Source organism: Schistocerca piceifrons, chromosome 4, assembly GCF_021461385.2.
Source record: "Schistocerca piceifrons isolate TAMUIC-IGC-003096 chromosome 4, iqSchPice1.1, whole genome shotgun sequence".
NCBI classification, from domain to species: domain Eukaryota; kingdom Metazoa; phylum Arthropoda; class Insecta; order Orthoptera; family Acrididae; genus Schistocerca; species Schistocerca piceifrons.
Genome location: NC_060141.1, coordinates 153,934,435 through 153,955,439, shown reverse-complemented (window position 1 = coordinate 153,955,439; position 21,005 = coordinate 153,934,435). Strand labels below are relative to the sequence as shown.

The 21,005-nt window shown below is 42.9% G+C and overlaps 1 protein-coding gene across 1 annotated transcript in view; it reads right to left on the bottom strand.

Annotated features, from left to right (window-relative positions):
- The window catches only part of LOC124795688 (homeobox protein homothorax), a 1,001,790-nt gene extending 983,580 nt beyond the window's left edge, over positions 1–18,210 (bottom strand). The window contains exons 1-2 of the mRNA XM_047259768.1: positions 17,701–18,210; positions 5,581–5,852 (exon numbers count right to left, since the gene is read on the bottom strand). Coding sequence (XP_047115724.1) covers positions 5,581–5,852; positions 17,701–17,715 — 287 coding nt within the window. The 5' untranslated portion in view covers positions 17,716–18,210. The remainder of the gene's footprint in view (positions 1–5,580; positions 5,853–17,700) is intronic.
- Positions 18,211–21,005: the final 2,795 nt, after the last annotated feature.

Genomic DNA, 21,005 nt, shown 5'->3' with positions numbered 1-21,005 from the left:
ACGGGAATTGAAAAAAACATTAAAATAAATTAATTACTAATCAAAAACTCACTGAACCACATTGATAGCCGATAACAAACGGTAACAAGGTTCTATACAGTACGAGCAATATGTTACAAAACACACTGAGACGATTAGTCTGCCATAAATCAAATACAGCACAAAGAAATGTATCTCTTGAGCACACTGCATCCCGATGTTGGATATGACCCTTCGATGGCGGAACGAATTTTTGGTATTAGACTTTCACGTGTGTCACCAACGTAATGCAACACTTGGTCTAACCGAAAATATTGTAATTTTATAAATTGGAAATATTTCTTCTCCGAGCCTATCCGCAAATAATACGACTCCCATTGCAACTCAACTTTCACATGTGATTGTCCAGTAAATCTGAGATTTACTTGTTACTTGATAACATGGTCGCAACTTCTATTGGTGCTTCTGGAATGGCACATATATATATTATGTGAGAACGATCGTGAAATGTTAACTAGCAGCGATAATTGTTTAAATGGCGGATAATTTACTTCGTTAATTGGCAGAATAGAATTACGAGTCGCATTGAAAGTACCGCATGGCAAGGACGGCGAAACAGTTGTATTGTGTTGTCACCGCACGCTAATATACAAATCTCCCGAGCTATAAATACGTCAGCGCGTTTCAAAGAATACGGAAAACGTCATCTGCTTCGCATGTTATCTCAGTGCATGTGAATGGCGTGAATTCTGTAGTCGTCGTCATTCTTGTCAATGGTTTGACTTAATGTGTCACATAACACAACGAAAGATCTCGTCAAGATGTTCCTCTGCTACAACTCATATTTACGGGACACCTTCACGACTCACAGAGATCCTAGTAAACTAAATTGCCTTGCCTGGAGAGAAGAGAGAATGTCGTATCTCCAAAGAGTTCGTGATATGATAAAGTTTAATGATACGACAAGTGTAGAAAGTTAACACTGATCCGTTCGCACGCAGTTAATATCTACATGCACATCATAAACCAAGGAAAAAATCATAAAACACTGCTGTCAGTAAATATTCCACTGCTATTCGGATGTCAGCATATGCAAGTGGGCTGTATCATTGACTGTGCTGCAAGCGGCATTTATGTGGCCATAACTTCAATAAATGTTTAGATTTGAAAATAAGACGAGTAAACCAGCAACCCTTATTTGTCAAACGCTTGGAATTTTACATTGTAACAGAATACCAGTTTTGCTAACTAAATGTCGTTCAGTTACTGGTATATGTTCAGAGAATACGAATTAAATTTTTTAAAAATCTTGTTTCACTACATGCTTGGTGAGACACATAATGAGAAATTAAGTTTATAAGAATTTAATAGCACACTAGCAAAATGCCATGTGGTCTAAAACAGCACCACTTGTATATAGGCTAAATGCTTTGCAACTAACTGATGCCATTCACAGTAACTAGTACGGGGTAGAAGTAAACCCATGTATTCTTGTGGAACTTAGCGAGCAGTTCGAGTTGTTTGACAATCCCTTGCTAACTTACATTTTCGGATGTTTAAGAGCTCAACGCCAACCGTAACAAAACACAAGCCAACATTCATCTGTATTCAGAGTCTATTCCGAAACACCAAATCATGGAAAACAGCCGAAGCATTTTGCATGTAGACTTTTTTTTTTTAAGCAACTGAGTAAGTGTTCCATTTTATGCTCCTCCTGTTCCAATATGACGAATGACATATTGACAGACTTCGTGAATAATGCTTTTAGTATGAACTTAACGGTCTCCTTCTATGCAGAAATATCGACCCCTCACTAGCTGTACTCTACAGTAATGGTGATTACAAAAATTAAGGAATTTTCGTTCTTAGTAAATGGGCGAAGGTTCGTTTTGAATAAAATCACGCAACTCGGTCGTCACTGGTTCACCTGTATGTTTTAATACTGCTCTATCACAAAGTAAGCTTATTTTAAAGGGAACACGAACCTAAATCAAGAGTTCTATTTGTAGTTTGAAATATTTGGCAAGGAAAAACATCAACAATGCTCAATGATCACTCATCTTATTTTGGCAGAAGTCATTCGCACACTGCCTGGACAATAAAAATATGCTCTTTCAGTTAGTCATTAGTAAACACAATCCGTGGTGCAAACTGAGGTATATTGCCCAGATGACCCTCGCTGGATGTTTATTGCCATGACCTGTTGTCCTACTTGTATGACAAAATTGAAGGTAAATATACCTTTCTAGATATTCAGAAGCATGTAATTACATCAAATGGTACATATATGTCAGTATGACAGTTTACAGCAGACTGCTGTATGGTCAAGGACCAACAGCCAATAACAAATCAATGAAGCAGTAAACAATATGAGCGCACGACAGTGGGATGACCACTACTGCAGATGGATCAATTAAGATTCAAAATATGCAGAAACAGTTAAACAAGAAAATACACGACGGCTTCTCCTGGCCGAAATATTGCCCAGTCTTTTACTTTCCAGCCAGAAGTCAATGAAACAACAGGATGCAATGAGCAGTAGGTTGGTCGCAACGTGATGCAACGTTGACATTCACTGCAGCGACATCGTAAATATTCATATAAACGCAATTACCAACTGTGGCATGGGTAACAACGGGGAGACTAGCCTGCCAACTATTCTACTAGCCACTGAAGCCTGCGTTCTATACATACAAAATAGGACTACTGTGTGGCCCTGTTTACAAACAGTTCCTTTTTATACAGAAAACACATTGTGGATAGGTAGAGTGCTGAGTCACTGGTCTTTAAACATGAGACTTTTTTATGGAAAAGATGCAATTGGTAAACTACAAAGGATAGAGCACGTCCAAGGTACCCGACTAGATGTAATGATGTAAGTAGGAAAAAGTATTTTTCTATGACTATTTCTGTTTTGTATCATTAGTAAGGCAAACCAGAAATGTTAAACTGTTAGGAGTGTTTTCAGAGAATCAATACATAAAGAACTTTTCAGTAGAAAAACTTCTTCGCTGTTATTTCGTTTGATTAGAATACCGAAAAGAAATAGCACAAATTAATAATAACGTCATAAAACTAAAAATTGTAACTGAGTGGGCAGGAAATGAAAAAAATAAAAAAATGTTAAAAATTCTCCGAGTTATTTCGGGAATTCATAAAGGGTTTTCAAAACCAAACCCTCGGTATTTTTAAAGGGAACGCCGACGATTAGTGTGTATACGTCGTTCAGAGTTATGCCACTGAGATACATTTTTTCAAATGAGAGAACCACAGAAGTTGATTCCTGAGTGAGGGAAAGATGCGTGTTATGACTTGCTAGGAGAGGAGACAAACAAACAAAAGATCAGGGAACAGACAGGAGTGGAAGACATAATTATAACCGTCATGAAAATGAAATGAAAATGGGTGAACACGTAGCCAGACGAAAATATGGTTAGCCTATATGGGGTACGAGGGTTGTCTACTGAGTTACAAGTGACCAGTAAACCTCTGATTCTTTAAATAATCAATTCCCAACTATAAAGCAGCTTCAGACTCCTGATTACAAATGAATAAATGTGTTAAATATTTGACACTACGCATGTAAACGAGAAAAAGTTTAGAAAAGATTTGAAACTAAGTTTAAAGCTTGTTGGAAGTCACCAAGTGCTCACATTGTGAAACAATGGAGAATATAGTCTGGGTAATTTGCAGTCACTTGTAAGCAAAAGCCAGTTTTTCACATATGTCATTGTTTATCACGTCATATCTCCTCAAGTATTTGTGGTACAATGATATAACTTTGCAGATAATTCAGTGATATATATGTGGATGTTGTCTGAAAAATGTTCTGCGAATAGAGTAGTTGTAACGAAGTAATAAGTTAGAACGGTCATGCGCGATGTTGAAGTTACTGCAACAACGGCGAAAGTGTAGTAAGCAGTAAACCTTTTTCTTTTCATCTTTTTTTTGGACGGGGAGAGGGGAGGGGTTAGTGAGAAAAAGTTTCATAATGGTACGAAATTATGTTTAAAGTTGTTTGGCAATCGGTAAATGCTCTCATTCTCAATTACTGGATGAATATTGTCTGAGAGACTTAAAGTGGTAGATCAGTTTTTTTATTTGGGCAGGAACATAACTGATGATGGTCAGATTAGAGAGAATGTAAAATGCAGAATGGCAAGGGCAAGAACAGCGTTTCGGAAGAAGACAAATGGGTTAACAGCGAATATAGAGAGAAACATTCGAAATGTGATGGCACAGGGGAATGCTGAAGATTAGGTGGGTAGATCACATATCTAATGAGGAAGTACTGAACTGAAATGGAGCGAAATGAAGTTTGTGGCACAACCTATCTAGAAGAGGGGATTGGTTGATAGGGTACATTCTGAGACATCAAGAGATCACAAATTTAGTAGTGGAGGGAAGAGTGAGGAGAAAAAGTTGTAGACGGAGAGCGAGAGATGAAAATAATATGCACATTCAGAAAGATTTAAGTTTTAGTAGTCATTCGGAGATGTAGAGGCTTGCACAGGATAGAGTAGCATAGAGATCTGCATAAAGCGAGTCTTCGGGCTGAAAACCACAACAATATAGTATGGGTAATTTGCGCGTCGTGAGCTGTATTCCCTCGAAATATATAAACAGTTTCTAACTTCAATACTTGTCTTACTGCGTTGAAGTTTCAACATAAGATATACCTCTCATTGAGTAGATTATGACAGCATATTAAATCTTTAACATTTGGGGACTAATTGTATGAAATCTCGAAAATCGAATTTTAATTGGCCCAGAAGTCGTTTGATATGTAACCTGCAACTGGGGTTGGGTGCGATGTATGGTGTTAGCCAAATATAATGGAAGAGAACGAAGAGGCGACTTAGTGCAATGGAGGTAAATGAGATTAGGAAACACGCAGGAGCAATATGGGTGTGTTCGCCGATAACAGTAAGGCATCATAAGTTAGGAGGAGCCTTTCGTCGGACAGTGGATGTCAAATGGCAGTTTCAGAATGAATTGATTAAATCAATGTAGGGAAACGTCAACACATATACGCACGGTAATGTTTAGAAACGAAATTTCTCTGAAAAGCTTCACCATAGCTGACAGTGACCATAGTGACATACTAGCTTCGTACTAATTACGCTCTTCCGCTTTCGTAGAGTTCATTATGGGGAAAATGGTTGAAATGGCTCTGAGCACTATGGGACTTAACTTCTGAGATCATCAGTCCCCTAGAACTTAGAACTACTTAAACCTAACTAACCTAAGGACATCACACACAACCATGCCCGAGGCAGAATTCGAACCTGCGACCGTAGCGTCGCGCGGTTCCAGACTGTAGTGCCTAGAACCGCTCGGTCACCAAGGCCGGCCATTACGGGAAAGCGACGGACAGTTAGTGTCAACTGATCATTGCTGCCAACGTTCACGACCAGACTATTTACTCGGTGTTGTCCAAACGTACCACGCATGAGCACAGCACAATGTCTGCCCCTTGCTGGGCGCTTGTCTGGACACGTCCTCAGAGGGATATGAGAGTTTAAATCGACACGGGCTCCGGTGGAGAGCACCTGAGCACGGTGAACACAGAAACGGCAGCAGCGGCGGTGGAGTACTCACCCGTAGATGGCGTCCTTGTCGCGCTTGTGGACGTCGGGCACGGCGGCGCCCATGACGTGGTTGGCGACGGGCGCCACGTGGTTGGCCGCGGGCGGCTGGTGTGGCTGGTGCGCGTGGTACTGGTGCATCGAGTGCGCCACGTGCGGGGAGTGGTGCTGCGCCAGCCCCAGCTGCGCGCTGCGGTGCGGGTCTGCGTACATCGCGGCCGCCGCCGCCGCCGCCGCGGACGCGCCACCAGCCGCCTCCATGTACGGGTGGATGCCGTCATCGTACTGCCGCACCGACACACAGCACAGCATTAGACGGGCGCAAGCGTACACTACATCGCAAAGCGTCAGCATCATTTACAGGTAAGCAGAGCGCATCAGAGGGGCTCAAACCCAGGTCCCACAGCACTACGATTCGACAAACACACGCTACGGCTATTACTGTCATTCGCGTACTAAACAACATTTAGTTAGAGCGCTAGCGGGAAGAGGAATTGAAGGAAAGGGAAGTCTGGCTCTGTCGCAGCCACCCCAATGCCCAAATGGAATCAGTCGTAGCACTAGTGCACTATCCGTACACTCTAGTCAAGCGCGCGGCGCAACACTCCACACCGTAAAGTTGCTATTAGCAATTCTTTCAGTTACAGAGCAACAGAGGAGTCTACACAACAGAGGGGCGAGGCTCAACCCGAAATCTCACATGACTGAGATTCGATGGGCATATGTTGCTGTTACACAAATTCTTTATTCTGTAGATGTTTAAGTACTAAACAAGATCAGTGGCAGACCGCTTCTTGCGTTTGGATGTGAGAGAAAGGCTCTGTGGTAAATGGACGCCTGAGACGAACTGGCCGCCTTCGCCCAAAGGTGGATGCCGTCATCGCGCTACAGTATCAAACACAACAGTCCCGATTGAGCATCGCCGCACGTAGCACCACAAAAGCTGCTAACATCGCCGTGTCGGCCTACATAGCAAGTAGAGGAGTCCAAGCGACACATGCCGGATTCAGTCTTTGTTATAGATCACCTTAAACTCCGTATCCAATTACCGCTAATCTCAATTCGTCAGCAGGGCGAAGATCAAATTAAAGAAAATTCTATTTTATTTAAACCGAATCTTCGTCCTATGGAATTGCAATTCGCGGTAATCAGATAAGTATTTGCAGATAACCTTTAACAAAGGTCGAAACCGGTAATCCGAATAAGCACAGAAAGTGACTTATTGAAAGTGGTCACCGGACCCTCAGGCATTATGGGTGCCTACATCTTCAATTACGAAGGAATCTCAAAACTATATTCCACAGGACTGGATGCGCAAAATTTAAATTCTCGCAATTTCACTATGGGCATTTATGTATTTCACAGGATTAGTGCCAGCGTGCTTGCTTAGTCTGGACATGGGTAAGTGTGACGTGCGTGGAAAGACAGAACCTGTGTGAGTATTGACATGAACAACAGACCTAACCTTTACATGATGTAGAGTAACGTACGATTATCTGACGAGATTGCCGGTGGGACAATAAATTCAGCACCTCTTTCAGCAACACACAGTACATCGCACACTGTTGTCTGAGATGCTAAAATGGTCATGTCTGCTTCTAAACAAGCAGGTGTGTCTACACAAATCGAGATCCAACAGTACTGAGAATAGGTGAGCTCAAATTAGAGCTGTACACGTGTATTGTCATCATGAATGTATTAAGCAAGATCAGTGGCAGGGCGGTGGTTGTCATTCAGCAGGATGCGGCGGGAGACAAATGGTAAGACAGAAGTCTGGCGAAGCACTGGCTACAAAGACAAAGCTAAACCTCAAATGGTTCAAAGAAACAGTAATCTGACAAAGTTACGACTGAGAGCTTAATTTCAGCATCTCAACATGTCTTGTCCTAGTACACACTATGACAGACTCCTCCGCGAGCTAATGCAGCAACTGAGAAGACAAATCATCTAATAACAGTTCACTGATGTCGGCAGCAAGGGTACCGCACTTCACTAAACGACTCCAAAGTGGAGGTTATGTAGATGGTTATTGCATGTAGGGGACGGGCTTCACCATTTTCAGCCCCTGTAGTAGGATAATTCAAGGATAGCTAAGAGTATAAACTGCACAAAAGACGATTAAATGAACCCTTTGATAACAAAAATTCAGAAACAGTTATGTATCAATACTCATCATAATACCGCAAATACATAGATGTAATTGGCCTGCCAACTATGAATTCTGAAGAAGGCAACAACCCCATAGTTGACCATTTGAACTGACATTATGTCTCTTCCCGTTTATCAAGTGTAACTCTGAGAAAGGCAGACAGACAATGAATGCTCACTCACAGCGTTAACAGAAAGTGGTATCGAAAATAGAGGAAGGTGCAGTAGCGTTTAACTGTATGTCTATTGTGAACGTCATTGAGAATTATTTGTGTACAGACAACAGACAAAGGCATGTTACACACATTGATGTGAGTACAATACTACAAACCTTCAAACCAATCTAAGACAATTTTGCACTTGAAAATCTGATCGTCAGAAAACCAGACTGAGTCAGGAGGAAAGTTACATGCTTTGGGGGATGATAGTATTAGTGATTCTGAACAAGAAAAGTCGTACGATCTTATGTCCTGTTCTTAACAGTTTCCGAGGAAACTAATGAAAACAGTGCGGAACAGGACAAATGCAAGTGATATTAAACGAAACATTGTGATCTAATGCTTTGTTTAATTGCGTACATTTCCTCACGACAGACGTTCAAAAAGTTCACCGTCAACTGCCATGCATTTTGCAGCTTTTGTAGACAGCTGCTGCGTTGCTGATCTGTGCTCATTCGTATGGTCCTTTACCTGAGCACACGCAAGTAGAATACGAGTGAAAAGTTTTTTCCTTTGTGTCTACTCCGCACTTCTAGATTCGGCTCTTAAGCCAACCCTATATGTCTCTCTGTTTGTATTCACACATGAGAGCTGACTGCCACCCACGGTTTTCAAACAGCTGGACGTCGGATACCGTTTAAAAAGGGCATAATGTTTTCATTAGAAGTTTTTTTTGTTCAGAATTACCTCAAAGCATGTATCTTTCCTCCTGATTCAGCCCGTATAAAAGAATAATGGAAGAATGACAACAGAAATTAACGATAGTGTCCTAAGAGAAAACTGTGATGCGAACAGTCTTGAATTCTATTAAAAAACTGTTATATAATTAAAAATAACATGTGAGTGAACCAAAATAAGTACAGCGCTGAATCACAGACGCAAGTTGGACATAACAAACTGAAACATACAAGATTGCAAAGGTACACACGCAATTGTAACACTGTTATTGGTGGAAGTTGACCAACACTTATGGAATATGGAAGGATTTGCAATGTATGAAGGCATTTGGAATACGGAGTGAAAACTGACACAGGTGGTGTTCTTCATTATGATTTCGGTAGAAATATACAACATATAGACACTTAACAGGAGGTGTAAATAGTTTTAGCTTAGATTCCAAACAAAGTCCTTTCAGAACGAGGGTCCAACATAGCAAAGAAGGAGGAAGCACAATAGTTTGTTATTACCTTGTACAGTAGAGTAAAAAGTACCAGGTACGAATTTTAATAGCAGTGCATACGCAGCAGCCGTGTGTTTTCAAGTAGGTGACACATTAAGGCGGCTCTGGCCAAACAGTATTTCCATGAGTTTAATCGGGAAGTTACGGAAGTACAGAAGGCGTTTGTATGTGGGTACGTATCAAGCATCTCTCAAGTTACTGAACATGAGTCGTCTGTGGGCAGTCCTTCAGTTCACGCAACTAGCAGTACAAGTTATATACAATATTAAGAGCAAACAAAAATAAAATTCTGCTGTACCTGTGTGTGTGTGGACTCTCATTACAGAAATATAAACAAGTATAAAGGTAGAGTACAGCATGATTTAGACACGGCAAATAACGTCCTTCTAACACCATATAATCATAGAAGTGTGAAAATATTAAGTGAGTGAGAAGGCCGAAAATCTTTGCAACTCATAATCAAAAGAAAACATCGAGCAGCATTAGCTTCATTTATCTTCATTTAGTGCACCTTATGACATAAATGACGTAATAAGTACCTTTTGAAACGCAATGTAAACACTCCTCCACCCATTCCGCTTCTACTTCACGAGAACAGTGTTTTTATTTCGCTCAGTGGAGCCTGCCTCTTTCTGTATTCCCTCCAAAAGACGATAATACTCTCTCTTTCATCTTGATACCGGCGCGAGGCACGACCTCGCCAGATTTTGCCGCAGGTAGCCTAACTGTACAAAAACCACCTGGGCGTTCTGCAATGCTTCTCATGTAGAAGCCACAAAAATTAATAAAGTCAACTGTGAATGGTCCAGCTGCGTACGTTCACCTGTAACCTCGGTATGCTATTATGTCTTATGGACGCTCAGTAGTTAAAAAGGACTGTTCGGCCACTCAACTAATATAGCGTTGCAGATGTACACAATTTGCCAAACAACCGACGTTAGGCCGCACATAAATCTTGGCAAATTGTACGTTCCGCCCTGCCACGAAATCCATCATTCTTCAGCGCGGCTGGAGTGGTCCTTAGAAAATGCCAGCCCCGATGGAGGAGAAACTCGTTCGCTGAGCTGAGTGGAGACGTATCAGTCGTAAAATCATATGGGCAGGAGTTGAAGATAAAGGCTACAAATATGACTGCCGTCACGAATAAAAAAAATGGAGAAGGAAAATATTTTGCTCTTCTTGTATCCCAATAACTACTTAACTTACGGAAGAGAAAGCCTCGTGGCAACCCGAGGAGTGCCATTCTTTACAAAACGCTTCAACTGATCCATCAGTATTGAATTATCGACATCATCCGATAGAACCAAAAATTCATATTTAGCTGTGATATTTTCTGTCTAGCTATTTATTCCAGACAAGTTCCTAAATTACATTCTACAGTGAGAATAACACCAGTGCTAGGGGAATGATATTAATCGTACACAGCATCTCAAAAGTTTAAAGGAATAAAAGCAGTAACCATTAATTATTATTAGCACAAAAGAATACAAATCTCTACACGATTTGGTTGCCACGTAAGATGGCTCTTTGAAGAAAACTGCCTGTTGTGAGCGAAATTTTCGAGTAAAATGTTGTTATGACGTGCAAGATGCTTACAAAAATAGCAATGGAGATGGTTCTTAGCTAGGTTTGTTGCGAGTAAATATTAAGGCAGAGGTTTAAAGTCTCACATGTGAGTTACGATAAATTAGACTTATTCTTGGTACCTAAAGAGAGCATAATAAATTCACAGAACCAGACAGGTTATAAAGCAATTATACCAACTTATACGCACACGTCCCGCCAGAACGATAAGTACAAAACGAACACTTGTCAAAGGATAGAGATTTCAGTTTACGACAGGTAACAGGAAAGGGAATGAATTGTAATGGTATAAAATATGATAGCGTCTTGCCAGCACGTCACATGTGGAAGCAGAAATAAAAATTCCATAAAATGAGAAACCGGATAGATATAGAGTATAACTTTCAGTGCAATCAAATATCATGATACAAAGATTTACGTATGTATTAAAAACATCTCGTTTATGATATTGACAGTGCACCGCAGAGCAGAAACAACACTCAAAAAAAAGTTAGTTAAAAGAACCATTTGAAAAAGAAAAAAAAACGAAAAAAGAGATTTCAAGAGTACTGATAACAGTTTCCAAATTTCCTTTCCACTTCGAAAGAAGAGGCAAAGAAGGGTGCAAAACAACCAATTTGTAATCGTTTAACATGAAGAGATGAATGTAAAGAACATGTAAAAAAAGGGCGAAAATAATTCTGCAATTTTGCTTTACGACGAAATGAAGGTAACGGCAGACAACAGACAACCATGTCACCATCAATGTAGGAAGTTTTCGCATTAACTTTTTTAAGACAGTTCTTCCAAATAAGGCTCTGATACAAGTGAAATAAGAAATATATCAACAAGAAGCATTGCAGCCCACCTTTACACACACACACACACACACACACACACAATCCAATACGCAAAACAGATGCCTGCGCCCTAAGTGCTGACACAGACAAATACGTCAGACTATTTTTACGTCAGCCCCGGTAAACAGATATGAAGCAGCAGAGAAAATAACGTACGCTGTGGAAGCAACTAGCCATAGGTTTTGACACAGTTTTACAAGTTCAACGCGCACTTTATGCTCCACAGAGAGGGCGATATTGAGCACCAGAAAAGCCAGCAAACATTACCCTTTACATTTAAAAATAAAAGACCAAAAAGAAAACGTGCACACGGTGAAAGGCGAGCAGCTCCATTACGCGAATTACGACACTGCACCGGTTGGTGAACTTGCCCGCAAGTAGACAAATCGGCCTGCAGATAGGAATCTATGGAACGGTGCTACTAAATTAATTCTGACTGCTGACTGCAACTGAGAAGAAATCTGAGCACAGCGAATAGTACGCTTATTAAGCCGCCACATCGTAAACACTTGCCTATTCCCTCTTTCAGATATTAACATTACTAATGTAATTACATTGCGACCTAAATACTAAAGTGCAGACTGCAGGCAAGTTTATGTCAATCGGGAGCTTTCACACTGAGTTTGGGTTTGCTACCTTATGAATGCAGACAATTTATATTTGTTCACAGGCTGTAATTGTTGATGTGCGTGCAAGAAGTACACACGGATGACAGCTCTTTTTGCAACGTTCATCCTTCAGCTAAAAGTTTCCCTAACTTATACGTCTAGTGCGTTTGAAAGTTGGGAAACAGGAGAACTGAAGCGTTTGAGATGCGGTGTCACAGAAAGATGTTGAGAATTAAGGGGACTAATTAAATAAGAAACGAAGAGGGCTCTCCACGGAATCGGTGCGCAAGGAAATTTTTTGTGGAAAAACTTAAGTATAAACGTGGGCAGCACAAAAGAAATACGGAAATTACGTCCATGTCACGAGAGAGAGAGAGCAATAGAAGGCCAAAAACATTGGAGATGCCAGAGGACATTCATTTACTCTGAGATACAGATTGGTACAGAAGAGGAGAACTTGGCGGGGCACTTCAAGCAAAGCAGAAGACTCATGATGATGAGAAAAAAGTAAATACATAAAATGGACCGGAAAGTACTTAACGAATTTCACCCTCAGATTACGATCAGGGACTCAGGTGAAGAGTTTGGCACTTCTACTACAACGATCCTACAACAACATAACTTTTACTGTGCCACTTTACGTCACTTAATATCATACACAAATTCTTAGGGGTAGAACACATCTGCTGTGAAGTAGTGGTTCTAGTCTCTCTAGCGCAGTGTAACAAACAAGCCCATATTTCAAGCATTAAGTGTCTATGAATTTTTACTGCGTACTATCATAGGTGTACAGAAGAAGGCATGTTATAACAGTCAAAAGATACAAAGGATGACATGCCAAGCAGGCAGAAGAAACGTGTGAAGTGCAGCGGAGGTTGCGACACGGTCTTCAGTCATTCGGATGCGCGAGACTTCGTGGAATCCTGCAAGCAGGCGGCTGCGAAATGACCAACCCCGCGCCCTCAGGACCCTTTGCCCGCGAAGTGCAAGCATTACGGGCAGCGTTAATTGCGAGGCAGGCCGTGGCGCGCGCTAAGTGCCACCGGCGCGGCCGTCAAACTGATTTTTAAATATAGATGCGCCCTAAACGTTTCCGGTTCACCCTCGATTACTGTCGTAAATTATGAACCCCTGCGCCCTCGCATCCCCGGAGACGGCGCCGGGGGAAGCGCAGACGCCGCATGGCACCCCCCGTCTGGCGAAATCGTGAGGGAAAGACAACACACACTGCAAACCCTGACAACCAGGCTCCTTGTACGAGTTTTGAACCAGCCCAATCACCAACTACCCCCCTTCCCCCTGCCCCCAACGCTAGTCCATCGTCACTTTTCGTGTGAGAGTGTCGAGTTGTAAAGGATTATATGTGATTAATGAAACATCTCGAACCTAAAGTTCCACTCCGTCGAATAGTGACCGCAGCCTGCCTATCTAACGTCCGATTTCAGTAAATCATTTAAATTCATATTGCTTCTTGTAACATTAGTACCAATTTAGATTTGGAGAATTTATATACAGTACGTAATTGTGTTATAAGTTACTAAGCTATCTTGTTCCAACTATGTACAATTACAAGAGAATGTTGTTTGTTAGGCGTCGTGCAATTGTTAGACACTCAGAGCCTAAGTCACTTCCGGCAAATGCCGTGGCGGTTAATTCAATAAGGCCACCTGTCCTGTCCTATAATCATCAAACATGTGTGCATGTTCATATGTATGCATCTCTCACACATTTTTCTAGTATTAATCTGACCATACATCACTGTAACATCATCCTTGGATGAGTAAGTTAATAACATTAATGTGTCAATGAAATATGCATAACTTGGAAAAAATAAAAACAACGGAGGTGTTCATTCGTCTACAGTTAAACTGTCTAGTGGTAGAGTTTTGGTTTCGTAACCAACGCTTGTGGTGAAGTGCCAGAACTTTTGAAACGCACCAGAAATGGTACCAAATGACCAAGAAATAAATGTAACAACACGCTACAACGTAGGTATCTCTCATACAATTCAAATTTCGATTATTATGAAGGGGACGGCCCAAGTATTATTGTCACTGTCTCTCACAGTTGAGACGCACTCGGACGTACTTACATATGCCACATAAGGTTTTAGCGCTGCTTGCTGCAAAATTGCAATACAGGACTTGCACCGTGGAGTTGAAGGTTTTTCTTTGTAAAGGATCTCGCTAAATTGATTTGCAACGGACTACATATATAAAGTACACAACAGTTTGTAGATTGTGCCGCAAAACCTAATACGGTCGTTTGAAGACAAACAAACGTACATAATGTTTCAGTATACTAAGGCAATTGCCGAAAAATATGATGTACAGAATGTAGAGAAAGTAATGAAGCACTGTACAGGTGAGACTGGTTTTGACAAGAAATGGTGAATAATAATTGTGGAGGATAGTAGCATCCTATCTGAAACAACCAAGGCCGCCGCATTCGGCTGCACTGAATTTGCAGGAAGACCGTATTTTCACTTAGGGGATCAGTTAGAACGCCAAATGTTCTACAAGCACGACATCAATTTATGATGAAGTTTTTACAAATACAAATCACCTTATTATCTCGATTCCTGATTTTGGGACGAAAATTGTAACATCCAGGACGGCAGTCTTGAAGGAAAAAAAAAAAAAAAAATCAATGACGCAGGCAATTGTGGATAAGGCAGAATATTATCCGTGCAAATAACACCACCAAATTACCCCTCAGTTCTGTGAGAATCTTTGTGCAGTTAGATGGCGAAATCTTGTGCAACTGACTATCAGTCAGTAATGTAGGCATCTCCAATAGTAGAAACTGCAAACCACAAACTCAACAACTGATTAGCTTCCAGCTTAAGTGTGAAGACATGATCCGGTGAAGAAACGTAAACACAGGCAGTAATGGGCGAATTCAATTACAAAACTGAATAATTAACCACGAAAAGCTATGAATAAATGAGGGCAAACATTTACTATTCGTTATCAAACAATCTGTAACTAGAGCTGCTGAAGATGGATAAAATACTAAACTTAGCGTCAAGCCTGACGCAAAGAATCATCTACTTGTAGAGAAAAAACAAGCTGAAAACTCTCAAGATCTCCACCCACACTAATTTTAATAAGGAATGTATCGTCAATAAGCCTTCTGAAGAAAGGCACTGAGTGCCTGAAACCGGCGAAGCAAATAAAATTTCCTTTATGCAACTGGTTGCTCGCTATTTCAATGAAAACAACTACACACACTGAAGATAGATAAAATACAAAGACTCCACGCCTTTTTACGACAGCGGAAAACAACTACATGCTATTATTAAGATGAAATTGTGGCGTTGTCTGGCTAACTGTTGCTGATAACTGCAGGACTTTCAAATATTCGAGGTAATAATAAAAGACAATAGAGTTCAGCGCGCTTCTATCACGCCTCTTATTTATTAGACGGGATGTGAAGAATGCCCACGCGCTGAAAGTTCTTGTTGGAAGAGACAGAGGACACATGAAACGTGTCGAAACCATAAATAAGAAAATATCGAGTTGCCATACTAACATAAAAAGTTCCTGAAGGCGGCAAAATGAATATAATATTGAAATATTTATATGTATAAAATACCTGACATCAGACGCAAGGAATCGGGAATAAGAGCCTCACAGGAGTCATTTTAATGGCAAGTATATTGGTAACCCTGCACCTCGTGTTACTGTTTATGATTCACAGTATCGGCAAAAGACGCTGAACGCATAATTCCACCAAGTTGAAGTAATCTTGTACAGCATCAGCCATGGAAAAAATGGCGTTAAGAGAATATTTTAAAACTGCATAACTAGGGATTGTGTAAGAAGAAACTAAGTCGACGTCGAACGCTCTGCGCTAACGCCGGAAGGACGACAACACAATGAAGGTGTCGTGAACAAGGCATTACACGCAAGTGGCGAATGCACATCTTCAGAAACGGCGGGCAACGCCTTCTCAAATGAAAGCAGGCGCGGAATCGCGCGAGGGCAGAAGAGGTTTTTCCGGCCGCATAACCAGCCGGGCGGCGCGCCGGGCTTTAGTGGCCATAAACAGCGAGCGAGCGGCGGGAGTCCCCGCCGGCGCAACTGGTGCCCGCGGCGGGCCGTGGCTGCGAAGTCGGCGAAAACAGCTCGCTGGCTTACAAGTTACCATCCACGTGGCGAGAAAAATACGACGGTCACTGGAGGATTATTACGCCACCAGGCGCACCTATACATAAATGTTGCTGCCTAAAAAAAACTAAGTTGGTGGTGATTCTAATGATACTCCAAGTAAGACCACTGACGCTCAAGACTGTCTTGACGTCAACGAAATGCACATCTGAGCGACTCTTTCTGCACCATATTCCATAATACGTGCAGAAGGCTTCCTAATGTAACTGGAGAATAGTTTACACCGATGTATCAACACTCAAAATACTTCAATTGTCGGACAGATAAAATTTTACGGAAACAAGAACAAAATACAGGAGAGGGCGCTGAGTGTTAGATCATACCTTTAAAAATAAAAAAAAATAATTAAAAATTGCGAGATAACGGGACAACAATACAAGGAGAAAAAATTGTGTGTAAATGATCATAAAGGAATTTTAATCATTGTTCCCGCGCTTGCAGAAAATAATAATAATGAACTAAAAACGTAATTTTTTCTCTGTGCTTGGTAATTAAACAAAACATTGCTTTTCTGCAAGAAGGCGGACCGTTGTTAATTGATTATGAGCTATGTTAAAACATAGCACTGCGATCAGAAGCAACAAAGCAACGTGACAGACTTTCCAAACTAAGTTTGGATGAAAAAAGGTACAGACGGTGACGCGTAGGACAAGTGGAGACATGTCACAGTACGGCATAACCAAATTATAGAACTAAAATTGGTTGCCTTATGGGTACTTGGCAAGCTCGTACCAATGAAATAAGGACTAAACTGAATTGAAGTTCGTTTGCAAAACATCTGAATTTGGATCCAGTCCGTCCTATTGAATCACTCGAATTTTATACTGCAGATAAGTTGTGTTTAGAGAAGATGCCAAGAAAAATAAGAGAATTTGGGAGTAGCCTATGTTCACAGCCGAAGATGCTGATCCTCGCCGACAGGTGATCACCGACAATGGACACTGACAAGTCGAAAAGCAGATTACCTGTGCCTCCTCTTGTACAGAACAATCACAACACTAAACCGCAGGAGAGAGCCTTGACGCGGGTGAGAGCCACGCAGCACAAGTCACTAGTGGAGGCGGCGACACGCGGCTTTGTTTACAAGCTGCCAATGAGTGAGCGATCGCGCGCGCCCGTCTATCACGGTTGCGTGGCGCGGCCGCGGAGCGACTCACGCTCGGCCTCCGTGGCGTACGCACGGCGGGGCCGGGCGCCGGGCCGCATGATATATTGCAGCCACCAGCCAGGCCTATCAAAGCCATCGGAGGCCCCCATCTCTTCCAACATGGCCGCTACATTCATTACCGGGGCTGATTGATGGTGACATTTGAAAAACAGAGCCGAGGAAGGCGGCACGTACGAAACGCGCCGCGCCGCGCTGCACGTGCGCCACGCCACTTACCCGTGGCTGAGCCATGAACGCTCTCGCTGCCCCGGCGAAATCCACTTTCGCACCGTCGAGTCAACACCACATCCACTACTGCCACCCTTTCGCGCCCCCTCTGTCGGTTTCCTCCCCCACCCCTCTCGCCCTCTCGTCGGAAAAGCACCACAAACAACGGAGGCAGCGGCGCGAGTTTTGCTCCGGCGGCGAAAACGACCCGCTGCCCAGCGTATTCACGATGTCACCGCACACGACAGTAAGCACATGGTGGTAGCGACGAGGGCGGCACACGGTCACACTTCTTGCTCGAGGCGCTCTCGTTGCTGCGTCGTTCCGGGCCCCGCGCGGCGTCGCTTCGCTCGCTCCACTTCCGACGGCACCCGCGCGGCAGAAGCAGACAGGGAGGCGCGCGCGTCGATCACTGCATGCGGTAGTGCAGCTGTTGCGAGCGATTTGTGCTGTGCGTTGCCGTCCGCCGCGCCGAGACAGGGCCCCAGCACGCACACGAGGTCCTGCGCGCTCCGCAGTCTTCTGCCAACTGTCAATCACTGACCCGCTGGCGGGGGAAGGCGGCGGTGGGCGGGGCGACGCGTGGCTGCGCGCGCAGCGCGGCTCCGCCCCACCCCGCCGCGCGGGAACCCCCCACTACAATGGAGAGCGCCACGCGCCCGCGGCCGGGGGGCGGGGCCCGCAGCGCGCCGAGCGGCGGCGGGCGCAACTACGGCACTCTGTATCACCGCGCCGCGGCGAGCGTGTCGGATGGCATTGGTGACCACGTGGCGCGAAGGCGTTCGGGAGTCGTTCGGAATCAGAAATAAACTACTTTAGTTTCCTCAGAATCTGCTAAACGATCCATCTACCGCCATCGACAGTCCAACAGTGTCCAAATTCGCAACTATCGAGTCCGTTGACGTAATCGAGAAGACCTGTCATCCCTTACCAAGAAAAATCGTGTGTAAACAAATAAAATTCAAAGTGAAGTGAATGTTACAAAATAACCGATAACCAAAACTGTGAATGTTTTTTAACTCTTCTCGTTGTTCAATAAAAATGCCGTTCGTCTGAGAAAGTAAACAACGTGTTTATTGACCTCAGTCATTAGCCTCCAACAATGTAACATGGAAGAAACACGTATACAGAAAAAGTCATGACTACAAGAAGATTTAGTGATACTCTCCGTCGGTACAGACGGGGGTCACACGTATCCCAGCAACGGAACAAACAGGTTTGTGTTGCATACTGACTGTCAAATTTAAACAAAACTCAAGCAATGTGCTTTATTTTTCTCGTTCTGAAACAAATGTATTTGTATTACTTTGCGCTTTGGCAATCATTCATACAGAAATGGTCATATTTGTGTGCATGAAACAGTCGAGTTTCCTTAATAATGTCTGTTTGTAGCAGTAAGATAAAATATTGAACAAAGGCATGTGAATAATTTCAAAGTACTTTTCCCGTTGAGCGATAAAGAAGATGCTCGTCGTTTTTTGAGGAGCCCTTTCGTTACGCAGGCTTGTGAACGGGTTGCCAATAACGTTTTGAATGCATAGAACTCCGCAATAAATTAATTACAGGCTGGATCTTTTCTTCGTAGACGACGCTAATACCTGTCACGCCTGCGAGTCCTCTTACTATTGGCGAATCACGATTAATGGTAGGAGATTTTATAATTTTTTTTTTATCGCTGGATCGGTATAAGGCGTTGTGCGATGGTAAGCTAGGGGAGGATCGATGGGTCCCTGGAGGGAGTCTAGCCGGTTGGTGTCTTGTAGCTGAATGGGTTGCCGACATCACCATTCTGTGCGCGAACTCGCCTGCCGACTGGTTTGTTTCGCTGTTAATCCCGCGCCGGCAGCCCGCTAAACCGACATTAATATTCCGCGATCGGTATTTACGAGCTATTTACGTTTCCTGCAAAACGGTTTTTATCCGGCCTGTGGCACAGTAATCCCGGCGGGCTTTTATTTATTTTTATAGTCGGCTTTTTGCGCAAGTTTGGGGGTCGGAGCGCGCACCCCGGCGCCGACCATCGATCATCGACCGAGACGTATAAAGTTTGGCAGTGTGGCCGCCGTGACAACTTGTCACCGGCAATCAATAGGCCCGCGCGCGCCGCCGTGATGGATAGGCGGCGAGGCCTCGACCTGCCCGACGCCAGCCGTCGCGACGCCGCGCAGCGCAGCGCCAAAAAATGAAATAAGAGAAAAAGCCAAAATCGCTCCCGAGTAATCCCCGATCTGCTGCTGTCCAGGGGGCGTCGCTGCACGAGCCGACGAGGCTAAATGTATCAATCACATCGGCTGAGTTTCTCGTAGTTGCATTCCAGTCGGCACCCTTTTTGTAGCTACTTACAGAAGTACTTAACATCGCGCAGCACATAGCACAGCCACCGTCGTAGGATATTTTGATTCACCATTTAATGGGTACGTAGCTAGAAAATTGTATTTTGTATGGAAATCCTCCTACCACTTCCAAGGTGAGTTTGCTGACTTCTGAACGTAAATGTCTTGAGACGCTATCAACACATTCATCAAAATATATCGTCTAGTTAAAAGCACACTTTTTCCTTTTTTTCCATAAATTTCTACTGACATTTCGGCTGCACCATGCTACATATTATTCACGGTCCCGATCCTGCTGCAGAGCATTTAATGGTACTTTTATTTAAATATAACTCCTGAAGAGATGTTTTGCTGCAGTGGAGTAAACATTATTAATTGATTTTACCACTTGCTCGTTATGTCAATTTTTACTCGAAACAATATACACTTTAAATATCACGTGCTACATCCCCTCGCCACCCTCCCCCCTCTTCCCCCTTCTCCTCCCCCGCTTTCGCAACGAAAATCGCCTCTTCCCAGCTCTTCAGCAAGATTTTATCATCCTTAGATTTTTTCTTTAGGCCCTAAATCGATTCGCCCCGTGTGCATTAAGCTACATGTTTTTGACGTACCAAAATGTTTGTTCTTATATTTTGTTAATATAGGCTCACAGAGAGGGTTACAAGGAGCTGCACTTACGTGTTTCTTGTTTATTTAAATAAAGTAAGTAAAAGTTTTTCCACTTTTTTGTTTCTTGATTTCAGCGCCTTTCGGTGATGACTACACTAACTCAGTTCTCACAACACTTATCGGGCCAAATGAATTCATAGGTGTAATCACAAATACTTGTTAGAGGCAATGCATATGTAGAAGAATCTCTGCTTACCTTCACAGTCACTTTTAGATTCTTGACAAAATGCTGTACTAACATTTCTGTTGCAGTCCTTTACAAGACTTCCTCGACACATGCACAATCTACGTTACTACCCGTTTCGTACTGAA